The sequence below is a fragment of the Seriola dumerili genome, unplaced genomic scaffold, assembly GCF_002260705.1.
Source record: "Seriola dumerili isolate Sdu_G_001 unplaced genomic scaffold, Sdu_1.0 BDQW01000052.1, whole genome shotgun sequence".
Taxonomy (NCBI): Eukaryota; Metazoa; Chordata; class Actinopteri; order Carangiformes; family Carangidae; genus Seriola; species Seriola dumerili.
This window is the reverse complement of record NW_019174307.1, coordinates 6953214-6979840: the sequence shown is the minus strand read 5'-3', so window position 1 is coordinate 6979840 and position 26627 is coordinate 6953214. Positions and strand designations below refer to the sequence as shown.

General features: G+C 40.6%; 1 protein-coding gene across 1 annotated transcript; it reads left to right on the top strand.

Moving 5' to 3' along the window:
* Nucleotides 1-342: 342 nt before the first annotated feature.
* LOC111218510 (E3 SUMO-protein ligase RanBP2-like) lies at nucleotides 343-25367 on the top strand. The gene is made up of 29 exons (XM_022740845.1): nucleotides 343-517; nucleotides 2152-2219; nucleotides 2323-2434; nucleotides 4749-4901; nucleotides 5173-5403; nucleotides 5543-5685; nucleotides 6050-6245; nucleotides 6407-6547; nucleotides 6928-7087; nucleotides 7279-7460; nucleotides 7850-8049; nucleotides 8835-8958; nucleotides 9620-9781; nucleotides 10228-10365; nucleotides 11247-11378; nucleotides 11544-11771; nucleotides 11918-12001; nucleotides 12510-12651; nucleotides 12773-12867; nucleotides 12959-17432; nucleotides 19461-19637; nucleotides 20072-20158; nucleotides 20293-20468; nucleotides 21396-21657; nucleotides 22537-22623; nucleotides 22737-22891; nucleotides 22992-23265; nucleotides 23350-23705; nucleotides 24213-25367. The coding sequence occupies exons 1-29, from the start codon at nucleotides 446-448 to the stop codon at nucleotides 24516-24518; spliced, it is 9117 nt and encodes a 3038-aa protein (XP_022596566.1). The 5' UTR covers nucleotides 343-445; the 3' UTR covers nucleotides 24519-25367.
* Nucleotides 25368-26627: the final 1260 nt, after the last annotated feature.

The following is a 26627-nucleotide window of genomic DNA, read 5'->3' as shown; positions in this document are numbered from 1 at the left end:
TGTTGCATATTTTATTATATTATTTGCATGGACATACAGATCAAACTAAAATTTAAATGTAAACTGGACACCAACCGTGGTTTCATTGATCTTCGATTGGTGGTATAAAGAATAGGTATAGTAGTAGCAATAACCATTTCACCTAATGCAAAGAGGGCTCACCCAGCCTGACCACCCCTCCTTCAAAATAAAGTGCGTCAGTGTGCGTCATACTGAATACACGGTTCTCATTGGTTAAGGAGCCTGATTCAAGAAAGCGCACGACCCACGTGACCCTCTGCCATTTGATGGTAATGAGACTGCGCAATATCATCATGGGCAGTTAACGTTAAGGAGTGACAGTCGAGCCGATATTAATGTCAGTTTTTTTAATATATATTTTGTGAATTCCTGGTATTCTATGCACCTTAGTCCGCCGTTTTAGAGGTAGTTGTTTTTGGAAGCCATGCGGCGAAGTAAGGCTGAAGTGGACCGTTACGTTTCCTCAGTACAGAGTTCCTCTCCCTCACTCAAAGAGGTAAGTTGAACCGGCGGCTAACGTTAGCGTGCTGCTGCCATCATGTCAGCCAGCATGTGTCAGCCTCAACAACCGGTTAAATGAACACTAGCTAACGTTTGAATTGACGGGACGTTAAATAGTTTCGCTTTAATCTCGTGTTCTGTGTAAACTCTGATAACCGTAACCGGTTAGCAGCGCAGACATTAGCAAACCGGCATGGTAACGCCTCGTCTTGTCCTCCCCTTTATGCCCGGAAAATGCGCGGCAGGGTTGTTACAGCAGCGCTAGCTGATTAGCCCTGCTAGTTAGCAATGACACAGTCAGCTAGTTAGACCACTTGTGTAGTTGATACTAGTTTTATACACTTGGAAAAACATGGCCTTAATGCCGATTTTAACCGGAATACGCGCCATTAATTGATTTATACTAGCAGCACGAAACTAACTTTATCAGAAATTTGCTGTTATTTAGCGAACTGCTGACTAGACTATCTTTAAACAGAAGTTACTGGACTGGTACATAGCTAGCCTAACTTTAATGTTGCACTAAGCAGTGTCTGAATCATTAGATTGTATAGTATTAGTAAGAAGAGTGAAAATGGCTGTGTAGTTTAGTTTGATTGATATCATTATGAAGTAATAATTAGAAGAAACAACTTTATATATACAGCAATTTTCTTAACAAAGTTGCTAAGTGCTTTACTTAAAAAGAAAAACAATGAAATATACAGCTGAAGCATGTAAATAAAAACGAACACAGGCATCATAAAATAGCAAAGGTGGCGTGATCAAGATATGAAATAATCATAATGTTTTATGCAAGGATTTAAAAGATGCTAAAGATATAGTGTGCCTGATCTCAATAGTTTGATCCACAGACTGGGGGTCACCTTTAATTACTAGCTGAGATCTACGAATAACAAGGAGAGAATGATGGCATAAATAAACTTCAATATAAAGTCCAAAAATCACAGTGATTTCATTGTCGGTCTTGATGTAGAGATGGCAAAGTCCAGGCGACTGGGTGACATACTATCAACAACCCAACACAACAAATACTTCTTTTGTCATCAACGAAATCGTTTCAAATCAAACATCAAAATAAATAAATGATACAAAAATGAGTCAAGTCGCTCATAAGAAATGATTAAACCGTTTTCAAAACTAGGGTGCTTACTATATTATCTTAATGTGCAAAGTTAAATTATCCCATATCCTGGCAACACAGAATCTAAAGAAATATCTGGCACCAAAAGCAAGTAAAGTCGAGTTGACTCTGTACCATATTGAAAAAAAACACTATAATGGAACAAGTATCCATGTAGGTATTAAACCTCAGCAAGTACAAGTTGACAGGCACCACTAGCTCAAATCTGGTGGACAAGGAAGGCGAGAAGTAAATCATAAATGGATTTAATTCCATAGCCATGTTGGCTGAGAAGTTGTTTGTTTTTACTATGTCAGGACAGGGGGTCATTTGTATCTAGGATAAAACCATCCAAAAAGACATCTTGTAAATTGAATTTTAAGCCATAATGACATTTATTATTATGGCCTCTAACCAGCAAAAGTGAGAGAATTTTTTTTATTTTTTAAATGACTCCAAATATTGTCCTTTTACTGATATTCATCTTCAATGTTTTCTTTCCACAGAAGCCAGTCAAAGGATTTTTATTTGCTAAATTGTACTTTGAGGCAAAGGAATATGAACTTGCGAAAAGGTAAGCACACAAGCTTCCCTGTTATTGAGTGAATGTGTTATTGCTTCAAAGAGATGTCTCTGTTATATTGACAGTAATTTTGCATGTTTCATGCTCTTCCTAGACATGTATCAGAGTATCTCAAGGTCCAGCAGAGGGATCCGAAAGCACACAAATTCCTTGGACAGCTCTACGAGAAAGAGGGAGACATTGACAAGGCAATAGGATGTTACAAGGTAGGAAAAACATGTCATTGGTTAAAAAAAAAAAAGTGCAAAACAAAGCCTTTCTTTGTGAAAGAATGCATTACAAGATGTGCTTGTGGATGTGTCATCCTAGTGTTTTAAAATTAGGATGATCAAAGTCTGCTACACACCCTGCTTTTAATGTAATGAATTCCAGGATTTGTTGTTTAAAGTCCGGTTCTTCCTTCCTGTTCACATGTGAAAGTAAAAGGGCATTGAGCAAAATACCAAACTTAAAACTGCTACCGATGGCCAGGCCAGTCTGTGGTTGTGTGCATGTGGGTGAGTCAGAGTCATTCAGGTTAAAAAATGTTATGCGAGTGCAGTCCATGTACAAGTTGATTCATAAAGTTACAACAGTTCAAATTGAAAATGTGGAATAATATGAAGGAGTACATGGATAACAATGCTCCTTGTTAACTACCCTCATTTTGGTTGGGATTTTATCCAATGCCAATTTACAGCAGGTGGTTTGTAATGGAGGACTCATTCCACAGCCCAATAACCATACATTAAATGGCTTGTGTCAAGGCAGCCAACCCTACAGCATGGATAAAGTCTTAACTCAAGCTTGCATTGCAGCTTATCTGGCTGCCAGCGTCTGATTCTCTAAACATCTTAACTCCTTCAGCTTTCAGTGTCTTTTTTGTTTGAATTTACAGACTGTTAATTAGGACTTGGTGTTGGTGTAAATGGGTTCCTGTCTATCAGGTTACCCAAAACTCTTTTAGTTCTGCCATTACACCTCATAGAAGGTTTGCAGAGCTGAAGAAATTCAATGACAGAGCTGTGAAGAGATCTATTTTAGAATACAAGGTTAACCTTAATTATTGGCGTACCAACCAAACAGGTATTTGGGGTTTATATTAACACCTGCATAGGGAGGGGAAGTTACGCAGCTCTGAATGTACTTTCATTTACTTTCCTGTCAACCTCTTCCATCACATACCATACAGTTTTAGATATGTTTCCTACCTTCTTTAGCATCAGCTATGTGAAATTTTAAAGTTGCAAACACTAGGATTGTGTAGGTCATTTATCAAAGTGACCATTTAATGCCCTTTATTTGTTATGTTTTCCGAAATGGTTGTGCATTCATCTCACTCGGACAGACAAATAATAATGGACATGAACATTTTCAGGGTTTTCATTGGCTTCTGGAGGGCTGTGGTGTGATGAGAATCAAGTGACATTAGTTGTTTCTTGCATGTAGAGGCAGTCAATGCTTAAATCACAGATTCTCAGCAAAATTGAATGCACCAGTAGTAACAGTTTTCAACAAAGACCCATTCACAGCTGTATTACCATGTTACAAAAATATGACTGACTTTGTAAAGGCTACTGTATGCTCACTGTGATGCATCACTTCCAGAGGGTCTAAGTTGATTTTTATACTGTACAGAACAGAAATCGGTCTGGAAATGTAGCACATGCTCTTCAGAAATTTTCAGAAGTAATACTTAAAACAGTGTAGTTCGATTCTAACTGATGGGATAAAATATACAAAACTATAGGTATGTTTGTTAACTCATGTTAAGTCGCTTTTTCCCCCATACACCTTTATTCAGATGGGACACCCAGCTGGAACCCCACTGTAATCATGAACATCCTGAGCCCATGTGCAAAGTCAGTATTGGGGTTGATTTTAGGTATTGTTGAGTACTATTGGCTATAAACCCTATTCATTTCCAATTTTTTTTTATTGCAAGTCATCGTACTCCAGCTGGGTATACCAGATCGGAAAAATGCCCAGCTGAGCTGTTAAAACACAGGGTGAACCATAAAGCAGCATGACCAGGACTGACTATAGTGCAACCTGCTGCTGACAGTTTGCAGCTTAAATAAAACCACCTCCAGACTGTATTAAATTTAAAAAGAAAATGAGACATTTCATTATCATAGTGTGAGAAGGAGGAGGTGTCAAGTTTTTATTGTTATCACAAAGTTAAGAGCCAAAAGAAAAGCAGAGCATATGGTGCAGATGGTAGGACTTCTTAAGTAAATAAAATCAAGAAGTAAAATGGCATTGAAGTTTACAGCTTTACAGGTTTACAGTGTATGAAACTATCTTCCTTTGACTTGATTCCTCATGTTTATTCATTAGCTTCATAAGGCTTCCCTATCTTTGGCACCCCAACATGTGACTGAGGTATAAATAAAGTAGCCATTCTCCTCATCTTTCTTTCCCACCTCTTTAAAGTTTTGGAAGTATCTTGTCCTTTGGATTGATCACACGTCTGCAAGCTTGTAAAAAAAAAAAAAAAAACGGACCCTAGTATGCCTTCATCTCTGTGTGTGTTTGTAGCGGTCAGTGGACTTGAACCCAGCCCAGAGGGACCTGGTGCTGAAGGTGGCTGAGTTACTGGTCAGTAAGGATGAATGTGACAGCAGAGCAGAGTTCTGGGTGGAGAAAGCGGCAAAGCTTTTGCCAGGAAACCCTGCAATCTTCAACCTGAAGGTGAGGCTTATTTTCTTTTGAATCTCCAGTAAGACCTCTGTTGTACACTGCAGCTTTATACCATTGAACTCATTTAATATCACTTTAAATTTGATTTGATTTGTACCTCACTCTGTTGCCATTGTCTTAAATTTAATCGTACTTTTCATGAACAGGACTTTGCTCGCCAGTCCTGTGTAGATCCAATCCAGGAAGGAGGTACCTAATAACTAAAAGTGCAAAGGATGCCATAATGATCATCTTTTTGGTTTATCTGTGTTGCTTCACGCAGGAGCGTCTGTTGAGTCGTCAGGGTCAGCAGGGTTGGAACCGGTTATTCGACCTTCTCCAGGCCGAGCTTGCAGCAAGGCCAGGTGATACACATGTGAATGTGAAGCTGGTTCAGTTGTTCTGTCAGGATGGCCGACTGGATGAGGCCGTCAAACATTGCCTGGCTGCTGAGAAAAGGGGCATGCTGAGCCACAGCCTGGACTGGTACACAGTGGTAGTGCGCACACTGCAGGTGAGCATATACTCAAATTTAGAGGGCCACTAGTTATAGTATATTTGATAGGGTAGGACAAGTATGCTTTTTTTGAAAGCTTCTTAAAATCTAACCTGTTCAACTCAAATAATACTAAAAATCAATGACTTTTTTTCAGGAATATCTGGCTCAGCCCAGCGTATCTAGCAATGAAAAGATGTGTCGGCGTCTCCAGAGGGAGCTGCTTTTGGCCCATTGCAGCCTCCTGAGAATCACACTGTCTGAGAGCATCATGGAGCCCAGTCGTGATGCGCTCAGAAGGTATGTCATGTTGAGGTCTTGGGGTGTTGTAAGCATACTCTGTAGACAAGCCGTATCCATGAAATCAAATCTAAACCTAAAGTCCTCTTTACTCTCATTTTTGGATTTTGAAGTAATTTCCCCCAAGACTGTTTTTATATTATATTTATAATATTTTTATATATCCTAGCCTTCTAGTCACAATTCTTTTTTTTTTCTTTCAATTAAATTTCTATGCTTACAGAAGACATACAACGTTCATGTCTTTCATAGCATTGTGAACATCTGTTTTCTTCTAGGTGACCATTTGTTTTCATTATTCCAATCAAACATAACTGCCGGAAACGCTGCACTCTATATTAAAACTGTGTTTGTGTGTGTGTAGTTTTGACCAAGCTATGCAGACACTGAGCAGCGTTGCAGGCCGCCACACAGATGAGCTTTGTGAGGTGTTTGTGGAGATGAGAGGTCACCTCTACCTGCATGCTGCCACACTGCTGTTGAAGCTAGCACAGGATCGCCAACAGACCTGGAGGGTTGTCATTGACCTGGCTGCACTGTGCTACCTGCTGGCATACCAGGTACTGACACACCAATTAACACAAATATACCCAGTACTTATCATCTAGCTAACTGCCAGTCAGTTTGTTCTTCCCTTTCCATTTACAGATTTTATTTGGCAGCCACAGCCAGGAACTATTGAATATAGTCAGCTTTTGACAGTTTGTTGTCCTTCCACCAGGTCCCCAGACCAAAGCCTAAAGTGACCAAAAGAGACCAGTCAGCCCCACCGCTCCTGGAACTGCTGGCCAACGATCGACAGAGTCAGGCTGGACACATGTTGCTCAATCTGAGCACTGATTCATCCACCTTAATCAGAGAGGTCTGTCTGTGTGTTCTGAGTCAGTTTAGTTGAAGCTTACTACCAGGTTTTTAACCAGGAATTAAGTGCTTTATGCCACATAAGGACATTTTAATTAATTATGTTATTATTAATTTAATTTGGCATGGGTAAAATATCTGACACATAAAGCCTAATCATAAAGCCTAAGTTCGGCTTTATGATTCAGCATGATGCAAACATCTTACCTCTCTGTCACAACTACAGCAGATACATTATTGCTTTGTCTTTACAGTTCAGCACTAACATTAATAATTTCTGCATCATATTCATCATATCAGACATAGACAACACTGACAAAGTGATGTTTTATTTTATATTTTTAGAAACAGACAAAATAATTTTATGTTGTCTGTGTGTAGGTGGTGGAGGCATTTGGAAATCGTAGCGGTCAGGACTCTCTGTTTGAACTCCTGTTTGGACCACAGGCCTCCACTGGATCTTCATTTATTGCCAATGATGACATTCGTTCCATTAACACCACGGCTCCAGAGCTCTCTCAGCTTGCCAAATGGGACACTGGTACAAACCTAATAATCTGACTGACTACTAATGCACCATGAAGATTTCTCCAGTTGTTTGTTATTTTCCCATTTCACTTTTATTTTTGACAGCTGTAAGATTTCACTTTTCAGGTACTCCAAAATAGTGGCAGATAAAATGCCATTTTTATTCACTCCTACATGGTAATAACTGTGGTGCCTCCTCTGTAGGCTCCATCCTACTGCATGGTGGTGACTTGCAGCATCTGAGTTGGTTGGGACTGCAGTGGACTCTCCTGGCTCAAAGACCGGCCCTACGGGACTGGTTAGCACAGCTCTTTCCTAGGCTTACCCTGGAAACTTCCAAATTGGACACAAATGCACCAGAGTCCATCTGCCTGCTGGACCTGGAGGTAAGCGGAGCCATGTGGGCTGCCTTTTCAGATTAACATAATTTATTAACGAAAGCAACAGTCCACACTGGCTATAAACGAGAAGCACGCAAGCCTTACCTGCATGACTTCAACATATGTCTTTGCTAATAAAAAATAAAAGGTTTGCTTAGCCAACTGATCTGTTTTGCCTACTGCAATCTAAATCCAATCCAACCATATACGCCTTTGCTGTTCCTTTTGGGGTTTTTTTTGTTTTTATTTATTTTTAGGGCCGGAGCAATAAAGGGTGCGAGGACCCTATTGTAATTTTTTATTGTTGTTATAATTGATTCTGAAATTTGTGGTTTCCTGCACTTCTTTCAAAATGTAAACATGTCTCTGTCTCCTGTCTTGTTTTTTCCCTCCAGGTGTTTTTACAAGGTGTGGTGTTCTGTAGTCACTGCCAGCTCCAGGAGACAGCAAAGATCAGCAGCGGAATGAACCAGCAGCAACATCAGCAGCTCTATGAACCTCGCTGCCTCCCCCTTCCTCTACTTCGCCTCTTGACCACTGACAGACAGAGGGAGTGGTGGGATGCCATCTATAGCCTCATTCACAAACGAGCAGCGTGAGTCTGAGAACTCCTGAGATCCAGATTGGATAAGGCACTCGAAGACAAAAAGTCACCAGTAACCTGGGTTAAAACTGAACATATAGTATATCTGCCTAAGTATAAGCTGTTATAAGTGATTATATCAACCACATCTGACATAATGGATATGATCAGCTACCTTTATTTACTTTAACAAATTACATTGTTTAAAGCACATTGTTTGCAGAATATCTAACAATACAAGACCAGTTATTTCAATGTTGTGTTGTGGTTATGTGTGTAAAACCATGTATGCCTTGGACCATGAGCAGTTTCAGAAAATATTCTGACAATATAGGCAAGTCAGATCAAAATCTGATATTGAGATGGCAGCGTTAGAGTGCATTATGCAAGTACAGAATCATTTTGTAGTCTGCCTGTCAAATAGTTTTTATCTCACTCTCTGAATGTTGTCAATCCTGCAAAATTTAAATAGTGATGGTGCCAGTAATGAAGTTAATGTATTTAAACGCTAAATATTAACTTAATTTAAATGTCAGTATGGCTGTTAGCTGTCAGGCTATTTCTCTTATAGACCTTAATCAGTTGCTAATTGATATTGCCTCAACATTTTCCCAAAAACACTTACATTGAAGCTCTTTGTGTCACTGTTAAAAAATATTTAGACACTAGGTCAAAAATGAAGCAGAGTATTTGAGTGTCTAGCAGTTTCATAAGTGACATGAACAGGCCAAAACAGGGTACTCACTCATTTTAGTGTAATTATTTAAACAGTGCTTTTGATGCTTGTCTTCTTGCAGCCCTAGCATGTCAGCCAAGCTACGGATGATTGTGCAGCATGGACTGAGCACTCTGAGGGCTGGAGAGAAACATGGGCTTCAACCAGCACTAGCCATCCACTGGGCTCAGTGTCTCAGCCAGACGGTACACACACATGCACACATTTTTGTTTGTTTTGTGTTTTTTTTTTTTTTTGTTTTGTTTTTTGTTTTGGTGTTTTTTTGACAGATTTTGTGTACTGATATAGTTGTTTGATTGTAGTTAGAATAGCAGAGCAAGAGTCTTTTGTGTGCCTTTAAATGGATAAGTAGTAAACTCAAAATCACTAAAAACACTGTACTTGCTAACTTAAATTGTGATTGACAAGTAAATCTACAGATTACTGTATTAAAAGTTCTTCCCCTGCCTTTACACTATGAATGCTACTTGACTGCAGTGGGAGAAAAGCATCAGTTATGTGGGTGGCAGTCATGCACACACAGACATTCAGCACAGACAGAAAAACACCACTTAGATAACACAGCACCTTGCCAGATACTGCGCAGGGACACACATGCCTTTACACCTGCTCCTTTCTGTCACTCACTCTACAACTGCTAAATGTGATCAACTTTAAGTTGTCGAAACGGCCACATGTGCTGCCTCTCTGACTGTGTGCATTTGTTTAGTGTAGAATTTGCAACTGAAGAAACTACTGCATGCACTGTTTTTCTTACCTTGTTAATATTATCTGCCCTGCATTAAGCTAATGTGGCTGGCTCACCTCCCCCGTCATCTGGCTGTGTTTGTATGTTTAATAACCCAGGGTGATGGAGTGAACTCGTACTACGACCAGAAGGAGTACATCGGCCGCAGTGTCCACTACTGGAAAGTTGTCCTCCCACTGTTGGAAAGGATCAAAAACAGACGCAGTATACCTGAACCCCTTGACCCCCTCTTCATACACTTTCCCTCCAAAGACATACAGGTTAATATTGTGCTCATGGTTTCTTTTTATTATAAGACAGTTTGGATATGGGTTGGGTGGCTGCACCTTGTCCACTCTTTCCTGAGACAGTCTAGTCTTGAGTCTAAAGATGTGAAGGTTTTTCGCTTTGCCTGTAAATAACATCATCTTTGAATCTCTGGCATAAGAATAGCTATTAGATTCAGTCTTTTATGCTTTCATGAATTATGAACACGAGTGCTGTGCTGTGTGAGTGTGTTTCTTTTCTTGGTTTGGAATTCATTTAATGAATGACCTTTGTTTTTTTTATTTAAGAACTTAATAAATTGTTGTCAAACAGGTCACACATTTTTTTTGTTGACATTTTTCAATCAGTCAGTAGTACTGTAGGTCAAATGGTAGAGCATGATAGATGTTAGAGTTTGCGGTTTGATTCCCACTTACAGTTTGTATCTGTCCCTGTTCAGATTTCATCTGTGAAGGGTTATGAAGAGGAATTCAAGATAGCATATGCGACTCTCCTTGACATTGAAGGCAGGACAGAAGAGGCCATTGCTACCTTGGAAACCATCAATAACATGTCATCCGTCTGGCATTTGGCTCAGGTAAGTCATTGGCTTCTACACAACATAAATGAGATAAGTTAGTTATTTTTTGTATTTATGTATGTATTTACTCACTCACTCACTCACTCACTCACTCACTCACTAACTCAGTTTTAGGTTTACTCGATCAGCTCCCACTGATGGCAACTAATGGCTACAAAGTCCCTTAAAAAGCAGGAATAATAAATTATGTAATAAAATAATCTCTTATTAAGAATAGATGACATTTTATGAGCTTAGGCCTAATAAACATGCATCTTGGGAGGTGTGTTAGCACCAGACCTGATAATACAGATGTAGATGTGCTTATTCTAACTATTTTTCATAGTAATGAAAACTGTGAATACGGTTTTGTTTGTATTGCAGCACATTTTGATGATTGATGCCAATAGTAGTATGAAATGGCAAAGTGGGAACAATTACAAAATTATCCATTGTCAGTGCCACAACATGTACATAAGAGTTTTTTGACGTGGGGTTGTTTGAGGTACTCATGAATAGTCGTTACATTACCCACAGTAGATTCTGTCCAGCGCGCAGTTAGAACGCAAACCGGGAGCACAGGACCTCGAGAGAAAAAAAACATGTCATAGAGAGTTTTAAAAACACCCACCGAAACAGTCCAGTATCCATTTAAATGTACACTTGATGTAGAATATTTTCAGCAGTTTATCTTTGCGTCAAAACAGCACCTTCCATTTGACATTTTTCAACCGCTGAACTACCCTATTCCTATTTGTTGATGATTCCCAAAAATTCACCTGGATCAGTCCGCTAACGTGATATCAGATTGGTGTATCTTAATATGGAAGCTGGTGCTTCTGACACCTGTCCATGTTCATGTTCAATTTTTTTTATGATGTGCTCTGTTTCCTTGGCAGATCTACCAGCGGCTGTCAGAGGAGGCCAGCAATGGGGTTGAGGAGACCCAAGACAGGTGCATCACGTTCCTGAGAAAGTTCAGGACCTACTTGTCTAAGATCTACAATGCCAATGCTGACGACATTGACAAGGTAATTTTTTGAACCTTCAAAATATCAAAGACAAAACTAGCGACTTAAAATTTCACAATTCATGTTTAATGACATACTATTTGCTGATTGAGTTAGCATGATGGACACTGGTTATACTTGTAAATGTGAACTCTGCAGCAGAATAACCCACGTTTTGTGTCCCAGCTGCCTGTGTCCATGGAGGAAGTTGTGGACCTCCTGAATGACGTGAACCAGCAGTTGGGGGAGAGTGGGGAGGCCATGGATGAAGACGAGGAGAAAGAAGAGGATTGTCGAAGAAGACCAGCCCACTCTAGCCCTGCTCATCCCACAGAAACCAGTGCCACCATATCCCACATCAAGTTTTCCACTCCCTCTCCTAACAAAAGCTTGGTCTCTCCTTCCAAAAGATTGGTAGGTTCACATTTTTGGTTATCAAGACCACTTGAGGCTTCTTTGTGTCTTTTTAAATTTTAAATGTTTCCTTGTAGTTATCCTAGAGATTTTGATTCAAAACACAATTAGTAACTTTCTTATAATTTCTTTACCTTGTCATTCAGATTTCTCCCAAGACACCACCTCATTGGGTGGAGGACCAGAAAAGTCTCCTTCAGATGCTGTGTCAGCAAGTTGAAGCCCTCAAGGTCAGGATTAGAGATTAAACATCTTTTTTTAAATTTGATTTCACACAACCTGACATGTGATTCCATTTAGAAGTAATAGGTGATCACTAACATTACTTAAGTTTAAAAGCAAAACTCGAAGCCAGTAGAGTGGTGAGTATGGTATGCTGTTAGCCATAGTTGGGTGCATTATGCTGAATTTATCATGACAAAAGGTAAACATGGACAAAGGAGTTTGCAGCAACAGTAAATCAGAAATCAGGGAAGCTACTTATGGGAATGTGAAAGTATATTTAGAAAACAGGAGAAATTGCACATGATTCTTATGATAACCCTGCAGTCGAGGAAAACAAATACCCCAGGAACTGTGTGACAGACATTCATTAACATGAGAATGTCACAGTATAAAATGTTGATTTTCTACATGGATTGATGCCAAATCACCATTGTATGTACATTTTTAGATTTTGGTCTAAATGTTTTGTATAGATGTGTCAAATTGTTTCTCATTAAGCTCCTTGTTTTGCAGAATGAAGTTCATGATCTGAGGCACAACTCTTCGGGGAACGCAGGCTCTCCTCATCATAAGATGTATGGGGAAAGCTACGGGGCTGAGGGCCTACAGGAGCCTTTTACCCCAGTCCAGTCCTACCACGGTGCCCCTTTAACAGGTAAACACAGCACATAGAACCAAAGCATGTCTAAATATTCTATATTTTTCTCTACAAGTATTAGACAGACTTTGCTTGTAAAATTAACAATCTTCATATATATAATTTGTCCTTCTTTAAGTTGCCACCACAGGCCCTTCTGTGTACTACAACCAATCTCCAGCTTACAACTCTCAGTATCTCCTGCGCACAGCAGCAAATGTAACCCCCACCAAGGTAATCATCATCTAACATTGGTTTACATTAATAAACTTGCTTTGGAGTACACAGAGTAACATTTGATTTTTATTCTTCTCTCTTTACACAGGGCCCAATGTATAGTATGAACCGTATGCCACCTCAGCAGCATATGTATGCCTACCAGCAGCCCACTCACACACCTCCACTGCAAACAGCCCCAACCTGCATTTACCCTCCTCAAGAGCAAGTCTTTGGTGCCCCTCTGCGATTTGAATCGCCAGCCACAAGCCTTCTTTCCCCATATAGTGAAGAATATTATGGCCAGAGTGTAACCCAACAAACCACTAACCCTCCTCTACCTGAGCCTGGCTACTTCACCAAGCCATCTGTTGTCCCTGTTCAGCCACCAAAGAGCATAGAAGGAAAGCCAGTGGACTTTGGGAAGCTGTCTTTCAGTCAGCAGGCACCTGCTGAAGTCCCCAAAGTGCCTAGTTTTGGAGCAGGGGCAGTTGCCCAGTCAACACCTTCAGCTGCTTTTAAATTCAACTCCAACTTTAAATCCAATGACGGAGATTTCACTTTCTCAGCTTCTCAGGCCAAGCACAGTGAAAGTCTCCTTGGTCTTCTTACGTCAGACATTCCCACTAAAACAGATGCTGTTCCAGAGAAGCCTCCTACTCAGGAGCAGCCTACCAGCCAAACAAGCATTTTCACCTTTGGCACTAAAAGTGCTACTAGCTTTTCCTTTGTTGATTCTGCACAGAACACTGGCACTGGAAGTCTCTTTGGAAATGTGGACCAGCCATTTAAATTTGGGGATGTTACCAAGCCAGTATTTGGGTTACCCAATTATGCAGCAGAAGAAGAAAGGGCAGCAGAAAGTGACAATGACAGCACTCATGTTGAAGAGGATGAGGATGGCCCTCATTTTGAACCCATTGTACCTCTTCCCGATAAAGTAGATGTGAAAACGGGTGAGGAAGAGGAGGAGGAGATGTTTTGCAATAGGGCAAAGCTATATCGATTTGACACAGAGACAAAAGAGTGGAAGGAGCGGGGTATTGGCAATGTCAAAATCCTAAAACACAGCACTAAAGGGAAGGTCCGCCTCTTAATGAGAAGGGAACAGGTCCTTAAGATCTGTGCCAACCACTACATCACTGTTGATATGCTACTGAAACCGAATGCTGGCTCTGACAAATCCTGGGTCTGGAATGCCATTGATTATGCAGATGAAGAGCCTAAGACAGAGCAACTGGCCATCCGCTTTAAAACAGTAGATGAGGCATCGCTTTTCAAAGCTAAGTTTGAGGAAGCCCAGAAAATTGTACTCAAATCGCCAGAAGTGCACGATCAACAGGAGAAGAAAGAGGAAAGCTTAAAAGATTCAGAGTCACTGGCAGCCCAGTTTGCACTCAAAGAAGGGGAATGGGACTGCACTGTGTGCTGTGTAAGAAATAAACCCACAGATATGCGGTGTGTTGCATGTCAAAGTGTCAATCCCAATTCTTCATCTAAACCAGACATTCAGGCTTCTGCTGAAACCAAAGCCAGTCCCTTTACATTCAAATTTGGGACTGATTCATCAAAACCCAGTAGTTCTGGCTCTACATTTACTGGATTTGGTGCTTTTGGTGCTTCTATACCATCTTCATTTACATTTGGGACTGGCACCTCAAAACCTGCTGACACAGTAACCAGTGCGTTTGGTTCTGGCTTTGGAAAGAAGCCAGGGCAGTGGGACTGTGACACATGTTCTCTGAGAAATGAGGGCTCTGCAGACAGTTGTGTTTCTTGTAAAGCTGTTAAAGCCTCAGCTAAAACAACTGCCACAGCACAAACCACACCAGCTGTAGATGCACCTGCAACGCAGCCCTCTATATCTGCTGTTGATTCTGGGTTTGGTGCCCAGTTTAGCAAGAAGCCTGGGCAGTGGGACTGTGATGTATGCGAAGTAAGAAATGAAGCCTCTTCTGACAAATGTGTTGCCTGTAATAGCCCCAACCCTGCTGCCAAGTCAACAGAGGGGGCTCCAGTATCATCAAATCTGACAGCAATTTCAGGATTTGGGGCTGATTTTGCAAAGAAAGATGAGTGGAGCTGCAAAGCCTGCCTGGTCAGAAATGATGCATCAGCTGCTGAATGTGTTTCCTGCCACACCCCAAATGAGGCACCCTCTTTAGAAGCCATGTTTGCCAAGAAAGATGGAGAATGGGATTGTGACACTTGTCTGGTGAGAAACAATGCTTCTGCCAGTAAGTGTTTGGCTTGTCAGACACCAAATCCCAATGCTAAAAGCACAACCAGCACTGCTCCCTCAGCCTCCACCTTCAGCTTTACCTTTGGAACCAAGAGTTCATCAAGTCAGCCTGCTGGAACTGGATTCACAATGCCTTTTGGAACTGGCAGCACTTTTCAGTTTGGTCAAAACAAAGATAAAAGCTCAGCTTCTTCTTTCAAGTTTGAAGCTCCTCAGTCTGGATCTAGTACCACAAGTGCTTCAGGCTTTTCATTCTCAATGCCCATTCCATCCAGTGGCTTCAAGTTTGGCATTCAGGACACTAGTAAAGAAACCCCCTCAACTGATAATCCAACACCTCCATCAGGGTCAGCCTCCAGTTTTCTTAAAAGCATAGCAGAGAAACACAATGAGAAAGAAAATGAGTCTACTTCCTCAGTGGATCAAACGGAGCAAGATCAAAATCCATTAATTTCTGGAAAAACCGATACATTCAGTTTTGCTGACCTGGCAAAGTCGTCTGGAGCAGACTTCCAGTTTGGCCAGAAAGACCCCGATTTCAAAGGTTTCTCTGGGGCCGGTGAGCAGGTGTTTTCATCATTCCAGGCAACCCCCACAAAGGCAGATGCCTCAAATGAACTGGAGGATGACGGCATGTATAAAACGGAGGAAAATGATGATATCCAGTTTGAACCAGTGGTTCAGATGCCGGAGAAGGTGGACCTGGTGACAGGGGAGGAGGATGAACAAGTTCTTTATTCTCAGCGCGTCAAACTTTTCAGATTTGACTCCAGCACCAGTCAGTGGAAAGAGCGTGGTGTGGGAACCCTCAAATTCCTGAAAAACAACAGTAATGGCAGGCTCAGGGTGCTGATGAGAAGAGAGCAGGTTCTGAAGGTGTGCGCCAACCACTGGATCACCACCACCATGAATCTTAAGCCCTTGGCAGGCTCGGATAAAGCATGGATCTGGATGGCCAATGACTTTTCTGATGGAGATGCTAATCTTGAACAGCTGGCTGCTAAGTTTAAAAGCTCAGAGCTTGCTGAGGAGTTTAAAGAGAAGTTTGAAGAGTGTCAGAGACTTCTTTTGGACATTCCCCTACAAACCCCCCACAAGCTGGTTGACACAGGTAGAACGGCACATCTCATTCAGAAAGCAGAGGAAATGAAGTCTGGTTTGAAAGACCTGAAATTCTTTTTGACTGATGAGAAAACAAAGATCAAAGATGATGAAAACCAGGCAGATGTTACAACATCCAGCAACGTGTCAAGCCTCGTAATCAAGGCTCACAGTGAAACCACTGGCCCCACCTTGGAGTGGGATAACTATGACCTACGAGAAGAAGCGTTAGATGATACTGCTGACTCATCAGTCTATGCCTCTCCCATCGCCAGTAGCCCCTTGAGAAAGAACCTTTTCCGCTTTGGAGAATCTACGGGTGGGTTCAGCTTCAGTTTTCAACCTGGCATTAGCCCATCTAAGTCTCCTGCTAAACTTAACCAGAGCAGAGCCTCAGTGGGTACTGATGACGAGCAAGATGTAACCCAGGATGAAGAGAGGGATGGCCAGTACTTTGAACCTGTGGTCCCCTTGCCTGATCTGGTGGAGATTTCTACAGGAGAGGAAAATGAACAGGTAGTCTTCAGTCATAGGGCCAAACTGTATCGCTACGACAAAGAACTGGGTCAGTGGAAGGAGAGGGGTATCGGAGACCTCAAGATCTTGCAGAATTATGACACCAAACGAGTGAGGTTGATAATGAGAAGAGACCAGGTACTTAAGATCTGTGCCAACCATTGGATCACAGCAACCATGAAGCTTGAACCTATGAAAGGTGCTGAGAAGGCCTGGGTCTGGAGTGCCATGGACTTTGCTGAAGTAGGAGAGGCTAATATTGAGCAGTTAGCTGTGAGATTCAAACTGCAGGATACTGCAAATACATTCAAACAGGTCTTTGAGGAGGCTAAGGTTGCACAAGGGAAAGAGGAACTTATGAACCCAGTGACATCTGGAGTTGTCACATCTCAAGACAGTGGAGCTGCAGGATCTGCAAAGACTGCTACAGCTGTATGTGGGAAGGCAGCCATTGCTGTTCTGGAAGAGACCACAAAGGAATGTACAGAGCTTTCCCCTGACAGTAAGCCATGTGCACCTGGGTCTCCGGGTCCAGCCAACACCTCAAAGACAGTGGTGTCTCCCCCTAAGTTTGTCTTTGGCACTGATAGCCTTCAGAAGATTTTTGGCACTCCTAAATCTCATTCTGAGACAGAGGAATCTGCATCTGGTTCGAAAGCCAAAGATTCTGGACGACCTGCCAAGGCTTCACTTGCAGCACCTGCGTTCAAAATCCCAGAGAAAGGTAAAAAAGAAACACATCTTAATACAGTATATGTGAAATATTTGTCTGATTTTCTGTTTTTGAATGAGTATCATGACTGTTTTGTTCATTTTATTTTTACTTCATTGTCTTGTTCCATCTGCATCTCATTGCTCCATCATCTTAGTTGACCCAGCCAAGACCCTCCTCAGTTTTTACTAGGACAGAAATTGGAAAATTGGATTAAAATCTGATTTCTCATTTCATCCACATGTAGCCACTTTCTATGCTGTATATTGTTTAATTTACTCAAGATATCCCTGTATCTTTAGTAAACATGAATACAGTAAATGATCTACAGCAGGTTTTTGGTTCTGCACATACTGTATGTTGCATACCCATAGATTGTCTAGTACCAATACTTAGAACACATTTTTATATATTTCAGTCAGCACACGGTCATAGTATTTAACATTTTTATTTGAACACTTTTGGCCTTGTTTTCTGATTATGATACCAACCTCACAATTAGTTTCTCTTCGCCCAACAACCCATCATCCCTTAGGGCTGGATTTTAGGCTTTTCAAAGATAACCCAATGGCTTTTTGGACCAGCACATCAACCACCCAATTTGAACCCCCAGGTACTCTAATCACTGCAGTGTGTGTTAACACTTCTCAGCTGTCACCTGGCTGGCCCTTACTACTAGAGAAAAATAACCTGGATGCACGGAGTGGAAAAACCAGTGGAGCTAATGTTTTGCATGTCCAGTGTGTGGAGGTGCAGTTTTTAATATACAAAGAATTTTATTAATTTATAATAATACATCATATCATATAATCTAAGATATTATAGATATATAATATTATACATATATATATATATATATATATATATATTATAATAAGAGTCTCACACAGGAGGAAGTTATACAAAATGACAAAATGTGGTGTTTTGATTTTCTGTATCTGCTAATTCATCAGTCATTGTCGAAGTAGTGAGTGATGCAGTTATATAATCTCATAAAAGGCAGTTAATTAAAATGACAAAATGTGGTGTTTTGATTTTCTGTATCTGCTAATTCAGTGCTCCTCCTTTAGATTTAGTTCAATAAAAGAAGATCCATTTTATCTTAGATGAGTTGTAATTCAGTATTATCATAAATGATTCTTTCATATGACTCATTATAAACTTAGCAGTTTGACATCGTGGTTCACAGCTCCCATGTCTAAATGAATTTAAGTGAAATTTGACCAAAAACTATTAGTTTGAGCTCTTATATTGTCGTTAGATTTTTCCTCTTGTAAACTTTCAATTTTATCTTCACAGTGTTTCTCCTGCTAACCAAAGAGCAAATGTCAAATTATGTTAGGTTAGACTTTCTCTTATCTGAGTCTTGAATCTCGATCTTAAGGACAGTCATAAGATCTCATACTATGCTTGAGTTCATAGGGGTGTAAAGGTTTTTCAGTGATGCTAAAATTGGGTTGGGTAAGGAAATGTGATAATGTAATGAGGTAATTACTAATGACCAGTTGATTAAACAATAGACAGAATCAAACTTGAGTTTTGAATCCCAACAGCAGGCACGTCAGTTAAAGTTAATGTCTATTGAAAAGTGAGCTGAGAAGATTCCACACAGAGTGTTCCCTCAGAGAGGAATGCACTGTGCAAACGTCACACACTCCATTTTTAGTGCAGGATGTGTAGCAACAGTGTGAAATGCAATTCCCTGTCCAGTCTGGCTTCTGCCAGTTATGTGCAAAGGCCAATTAGAGTTAAAGCTGTGGTATTTATGCGGTTTAATTTTACAATATCATGTGTCCAACAAGTGGTGTAGTCCGTCAAATAGAATGAAAAACACAGAGACATGCATACAGAAATGTTCTCTTAATACAAGTTGTCTCACACATTTGTAAATCAAATGCATGCCGTTCCTTTTTGCTGTGCATGACTTTTTTGTGTGTGTGGAACTAACACCTGCGGTTATATAGGGAATGAAGCAGATTCATCTGTTCTAAGCAGTTCCTTACCTGCCTGTCTATGTACTGTTCTACTTGTGTGTCACAGGGCCCCCTCAGGCAGAAGGAGGTGGTGCAGGGTTGGAGGAGGACTCAGAAGTGGAGATTGTGTATGTCAGGGAACCCACTGCTGAACAGGCAGCTTTAGCCAGGAAACTCCTGCTGCCATTCACTTTCTTCTGCTACCAGAATGAACCAGGCTACTCCAGTGATGATCATACTGATGGTAACTAACATACAAAACAAGAATAAGAAAATACAACAAGAATATAAAAGAGTGAAATTTTTGCAAAATTTCTTTTAATATTTTCCATAGATAGTATAGTCACCTTTCATTAATTTACTGTCAGCTCATTCATGAACAGAAATATAGTCTTAATCCCCTTAGAGTGGTAGAAAAGCTCTTTAGTGCTTTTGCATTGTGCTGTTTTATTGAAGCAAGCTCACCTTGCTTTATGCCTATGTGACTACGGTAAATACATTCCATATAACCATCACGAAATTTGAATATAGGAAAAATAAATGTAAATCACTCTTGTTCCAATGTCCAAGTCTGTAGGAGTGAAGTGGGAACAATGGAATCAACATATCTTCTCTCTTGGCAAACATGATTACGAAATGTAATTTACGCTAAATACTTGAATTTGTTTTGATTTCCAGATGAGGACTACGAGTCAGCAGTAAAAGCCTTGAATGGAAAGCTCTACCCTGATCCTCCTGAGAAAAAGGATGCAGCATGTGGTGATGGTATGTATGTTACATCCTGTCACACAGTGATACTCTATTATGTCCAATAGCTCAACCTCACTTATTCATCAAGTACCATTGCTTTGATTCAGTGTGCCACTCTCTAGCCCTAAACTTGTGTATACTGCATTCAGAGCCAGACTGCCAGGTGGTGTGGGAGAAGAAGCCGACGCCGGAGGAGGAGGAGAAGGCCAAAAGCCTCCAGCTTCCACCCACCTTCTTCTGTGGCCTGAGCACCACAGACAGCGACACAGACCACGACAAGCCTGAAGACTTTGAGACAGAAGTCCGCAAGGCACAGCAAGACCTGGTAACAGATACAGCATTTAGAAAAGCACTGAATAATAATTGAAGGCAAATAAGCATACAAGTAGACTGAATCTAAATGCTAGGGATGTCCCAATAGTTTTTTGGCCCTGATCCGAGTCCTTTAATACTGGGTATCTGCCAAAACCAAGTCTGATCTGAGACTTACGCTATGAGCTTATTGATCCAAACACTGAAGATCATGGTTGAAAAATATAAAGTTCATAAGCTTAAATTATTGATATGATATGAAATGAAAGTTGATTTGGAAGAATACTACTCTGACCGTGATGTCTCACTAAAAAAAACTGGGTTCACTTGTGTTTTTTTTTACAGTGGTGTTGCAGAGTGGAGGTTCTTTCCTCAGAAGCTATTTTTGATGAGAACTGACAGTGTTGCGTAGAGAGCTCACAAACCGACAACAGCCAAGTTTAATTTAGGACTGTCATCAACTTGCTAACAGAATCAACATTAATTAGTAACAGCTGATCTGGCGTACTGTTGGCGACATTTGTATTTATGTTTGTGTATTTCTCCAACCTCAGTGTCTGAACTGAGACTCATTCACCGCTGCACCCAAATAATTACATTCACACTGGCTAATTTTCTCTGGCTTATGAAGCAGGATGCTGGCTGTCCTAAAGAAGAGGTGCTGCAACCCTAGCCGGCTGCCCAGATCAGCCCTGATACCGATCCTTAGGATATGCTTGGGACATTTCTACTAAACACAATAGATGACACAGTATTCATGCATGTGGTAGATTCAAAAACACAACTGTTTCTCCTCCATCAATGTGATGGCCAGGTTATATTATTTATATTTTGTTAATGTAGCATTTATAGCACAATTATGGTATCAATATTTGTTATTGTCAAAAATGTATTTGTTGCGGTGAAGGTAATGTGAGTTTCATTCCTAAATTTGTATTAGGATGCCCAGTTAAACAAAGCTGGAATGGCCTCCACTGCTGAACCCTCAGAGGAGCTGCTGCCAGTCCCATCATCCAGCAGCACAGACACCGCAGGCAGCATATCTGCACCTGAGGAGCAGACCTCAGACCAGCCAACAGAGACTCAAAGTGAAGCTCCTAGCAGCAGCTCTCCCATTGACCTGTCAACAAAGAAGAGCTCAGAGCCAGATTCCAACGGTGGGACTGCAGCTTCTACTGTTTCTTCTACTACAACCAGTCAAGGTATAGACTATTTCCTGTTCCTCACTGTAGATGTAAGACCACTGACAGTCTACCCGTTGAGTGTGGAACCTTACTGGTTTGTTCAATTTGAGATACAATCTTCTAAGTCAAAATATTCCTGCCAGCTTTAGAAACAAACAACCGTCTTCACAAGATTTATCAATGATGTATTACATGTAATCATTGATAAACTGGTGTGTTGATCTGTTCACCGGCTCATCAGTATATGTATCTGTGGAAGCACTTAGTCCAGTTGACTCCCTTCCCCAAACTTAACAGTGGGAAAGGAGGAATTATTAGCATCACTACAGGCCTAACAGCCCAAACCTGTGTGAAGTTAAGAAGCTCTGACATTCACTTCAATTTAACAGCATCCATGTTTGTATATTATGAAATTCAGTTCTGTTCGGCTCAAATGTTGTTACCCCATTTAAGTTTTCTATACTGTTCAAAGGTAGTGTAAAGTGAAAAGTCCAAAAATCAAATCAAAACTAATTTGTCTCTCAGAACTTTTTTCTTTCCCTTCAAACCTATTAATCATGGATGTATCAATATTGTTAATGTAATAACATCACACTTACTGGAGCCATTTTTATGATGAGTACTTGCTTTTGATATGGAGTTCATTGCATTACATTGTGTCATTGGTACGTTTTAAGCAAAAAAGAAAAAAAAAAATTCAAAACTTCCTCTACCACTGAGTATCATCTTTGACTTCAAGTTATGTTTATGGCAGGGTTATTGCTTCACATAACTTTACACTGTTCATGATGCTGTGTCCAACCCAGTGTCTGTGGGAGTTGTGCAAACAAAGAGAAGATGTGAAATAAACTGCATTAAGTTAAGTACTTAATTATAACTTTGTCCCTCCCACCACAGACTCTTCCTTTGGCTTCAACTCATTTGGTGGCTTCTCCTTTGCTGACTTGGCCAAAAACACAGAGGGATTTGCATTTGGAAACAAAGGTTGGCTTTTCTTTTCGACAACTGTCTTGCCATGTCTCTATTGGTCTCTACTAAGGTATCATCACAGCAAGATTATATTTCACTACATATTTATTGTTTTCTCTTTCATGTAGACTCCAACTTCTCGTGGGCAAACGCTGGAGCGACAGTTTTTGGGCCCGCAGTGTCCTCAGCACCAAAAAACAACGGTGATGAAGAGGGCAGTGATGAAGAGGATGCTCCTAATAATGTGGACATTCACTTTGAGCCAATAGTGTCACTACCAGAGGTAGCTTACACTGCTGAGCTGCAATGTTTTTTTATAATACATTAAATTAAATAAGTTTAGTGAATGCTCACCACAGCTCATCGTGTTGTCTCTCTCTCAGGTGGAGACGAAGTCTGGGGAGGAGGACGAGGAAATCCTGTTTAAGGAGCGTGCCAAGCTGTACCGATGGGACCGGGACCTCGGCCAGTGGAAGGAGCGTGGCATTGGTGACCTCAAGATCCTCTTCCACCCAACCAAACATTTCTACCGAATCCTTATGAGAAGAGAGCAGGTGCTGAGGGTTTGTGCCAACCACACCATCTCACAGGCGATGGAGCTCAAACCCATGAACGCCTCAGCTAATGCACTGCTGTGGACTGCCACCGACTACTCAGGTACACACACAGTGTTGATATGAAGTGAGTTTCTGCACCACATTAGTCTGTTCTTGGTTTCAGTCTCCTCCTCTGTTTTTCCAGACGGCGACGGCGTAGTGGAGCAGCTGGCAGCAAAGTTCAAAACCCCTGAGATCGCCGAAACCTTCAAGAAGACCTTCTGTGAGTGTCAGAGCCGAATGGGCCCAGCCGGCAGCGACGCCTCATGTATCTTCTCACCACAGATGTCTAGAGTTCAAGAGCACTCCAGAGACAGTAATCCACAGGTGTTCCTCAAAGTGTCAGCTGATGGCCAGACACTAGGAACTATCACCATAGAGCTTTTCTCCCATATTGTCCCCAAGACGGCAGAGAACTTCAGGGCTCTCTGCACCGGAGAGAAAGGCTTTGGACTGCGGGAGTCCATCTTCCACAGAGTCATACCAGCCTTCATGTGTCAGGTGAGGAGATGACTTCAGTTTCACTAATAATTACAATGTGAAACTTGCTCACTGGTGTTTACTGTACATGTTTGTAATAATGGCACTCGTATATTTGACTACAGTGTTTAATCTTCACCTGGCAAAACAAAATCCAGCAGATATTATTGTTACCTTAGAGCTGTATTTGAATGGATGTGATTAATCTGCTTGGGTCAATGCCTCAAATATTGCACGTCATGGACTGGCATCTTAAAATGATATTCACGTGTGGTGTCACTACGAACCTCAGTGTACAATTATGCAGCGAGGAAGAACAGCATAACAGCTACCTCATGATATATAATTGAAGCACATGCATCTGTAATACTTCATGATCCAAGTTGTTAAATAATTATTTTACTAATAAAGAATATTGTTTTTTATAATTCCATCAAATCATTACTGTATATCACGGAGGAAATAATGTATTTTTCAGTAATAGAGCTCTATGTAACACTACTAACAAGTTCTCCAATGGTCTTGTAGGGCGGTGACATCACAAACAGTGACGGCACAGGAGGAAAGTCCATCTATGGCAGCAAGTTTGAGGACGAGAACTTTGATGTTCGGCACACAGGTCCAGGTATTCTGTCAATGGCCAATCGTGGGCGCGACACCAACAACTCACAGTTCTTCATCACCCTGAAGAAAGCCGAACACCTAGACTTCAAACACGTGGCTTTCGGTTGGGTTCGGGATGGCATGGATGTGGTGCAACAGATGGGAGAGCTGGGTACCAAGGGAGGCACGCCCACGAAGAAGCTGGTCATCACAGACTGTGGGCAGCTGTAGCTTTTTAAATGTTAACATCAAGATTCACAGCTTGGTTGAGGTTATAAAGTCAAGGTCAGAGAGGCCTTTGGATAATGATCCCTGTGCAGTGCATAGCCTCCTGCTCCGTAGTGATTAGGCATCTGAGAATTAAACACCATCATAGGACTACTGGCCAAGACCTTTCATTTTAGAAACTTGACTCCAGTAACCTGGGATTAGAAATTATTTTTCTTTATAAATTATTATTTCACAAATGGGAAAGATGGTGTAGTGATACGTGGGGGAGGAGGCACTTGGAGCAAACATAATATATTGTTGCTCTGTTGCACTTGCATCTTAGTCTGTCAATAAATTCCCATTTGTTTATTTTGTGTGTATAATTGTACATGGACTACTTTTTTAATGTCTATTTTTGTTTTTCTGTCTTGCATGTGTTCAATTTGAACGTGCTGGTCCTCTTCATAAGCTCCACTTGGGTATTTTTTCCCTTTTTGATGAAGTCTTAACTATAACTGAAAAGTGAGGTTGTTATTTGAGAGCACCTGTTGGTTTGTAACTGTGCCCCTGCCTTCTCTCCAAATGCTGCCTCTGTGTACTTCTGACATTAGGGCTCCCCCAGTGATTTTTCTTTGTGCAGATGGATTTCACAATGTTCGGATAATTGGGCTTCATATTTGACCACATAAACTTGAGTCATCTCACTGTGTTGTCCTGTGGACACAGGGTGGCTGGACGATCACATTACATCTGGTTTGGATTTTACAAAGGCAACACATTATCATTTGAGATGATCACTATTAAAATAAAAATGGTGCTTGTAACAAAATAGTATGATGATAAAGGACAAATAAAGTTGCTTTACAAGTACCAGATGTTTGTTGATTGAAAGATTTTCTTTGAAATGTTCCATGTTTATCTTTGCTTTGTACATCAGACTGTTACGGAAACATCTACACAAGATCTGCATGAGTCTGATACTGATTTTATGTTACAGTCTACATGTCAATACTTATATCCTAATCACAGGCTGTTCTCTTAGTGTGGGCATGTGTTAACAGTTCAAGCAGAGTCATTTTCCTTCTTAAATTGTTTCAGTTGAATTTCCATTCTACACTAAGATTTCACATGGCCATTACAGTATTTTTAGCATCAGTATATTCAATCTTAAAGGTGCTATATGTAAGTATTTTAGTTCAAAACATTCAAAAATTCTTTCGATGGGATCACATCAGCCATGATGTCTGTAAACATTAATACTCAGTCATTACTACATTATTACAGAGTACTTTACTTATGGGTCAGACTACACCCGTCTTCCAACTCGGCCTTCATTTGATGTCAACTACACCCGTAAAGGTTTGTGACTATTTTGCATGGATGTGAAACCATCCAGCCATGTTTTTGCGTCTGGTAATTATCAATGGAATGAAGAAACAAGTCTTGACATCATGTCAATGAAATACAAGTCCTGCCCAAGGCATAAGCTAAATAAGTGTCTGCTTGGGGCCACAGGGGGGCCCCCAACAGCACCATGACATTTTTTATGCCTTAGTATACTATGATGTTTTTTATGCCTAACTAAACTATGACATTTTTTATGCCTTACAATAATATTATGTTTTTATGCCTTACTATACTATGACCTTTTTAGGCCTTATTATACATGTTTTTAAGCCTCACTATACTATGACGTTTTCATGCTGTCTTTATGCCTTACTATACTATGACGTATTTTATGACTTACTCTACTATGTTTATGATGCATTACTAAACCATGACATTTTTATGCCTTAGTATACTATGACGTTTTTATGCCTTACTATTCTACGACATTTTTTATGCCTAACTATACTATGACGCATTTATGCCTAACTATACTATGATGTATTTTATGATTTACTCTACCATGACGTTTTTGATGCATTACTATACCATGACATTTTTATGGCTTAGTATACTATGGCGTTTTTATGCCTTACTATACAATGACGTTTTTATGACGTTTTATGCCTTACTATACTATCACGTTTTATGCCTTACTATACTATCACATTTTATGCCTTACTATACTATCACATTTTTATTACATTTTATACCTTACTATGTGATGACGTTGTATGCCTTACT

Coding starts and splice junctions, on each gene's coding strand:
- LOC111218510 (XM_022740845.1), top strand. CDS start 446: ATGCGGCGAAGTAAGGCTGAAGTGGACCGTTACGTTTCCTCAGTACAG. Junction 12,652..12,772: donor CCACGGTGCCCCTTTAACAG/GTAAACACAGCA, acceptor TCCTTCTTTAAG/TTGCCACCACAGGCCCTTCT. Junction 20,469..21,395: donor GCAAGGCACAGCAAGACCTG/GTAACAGATACA, acceptor AATTTGTATTAG/GATGCCCAGTTAAACAAAGC.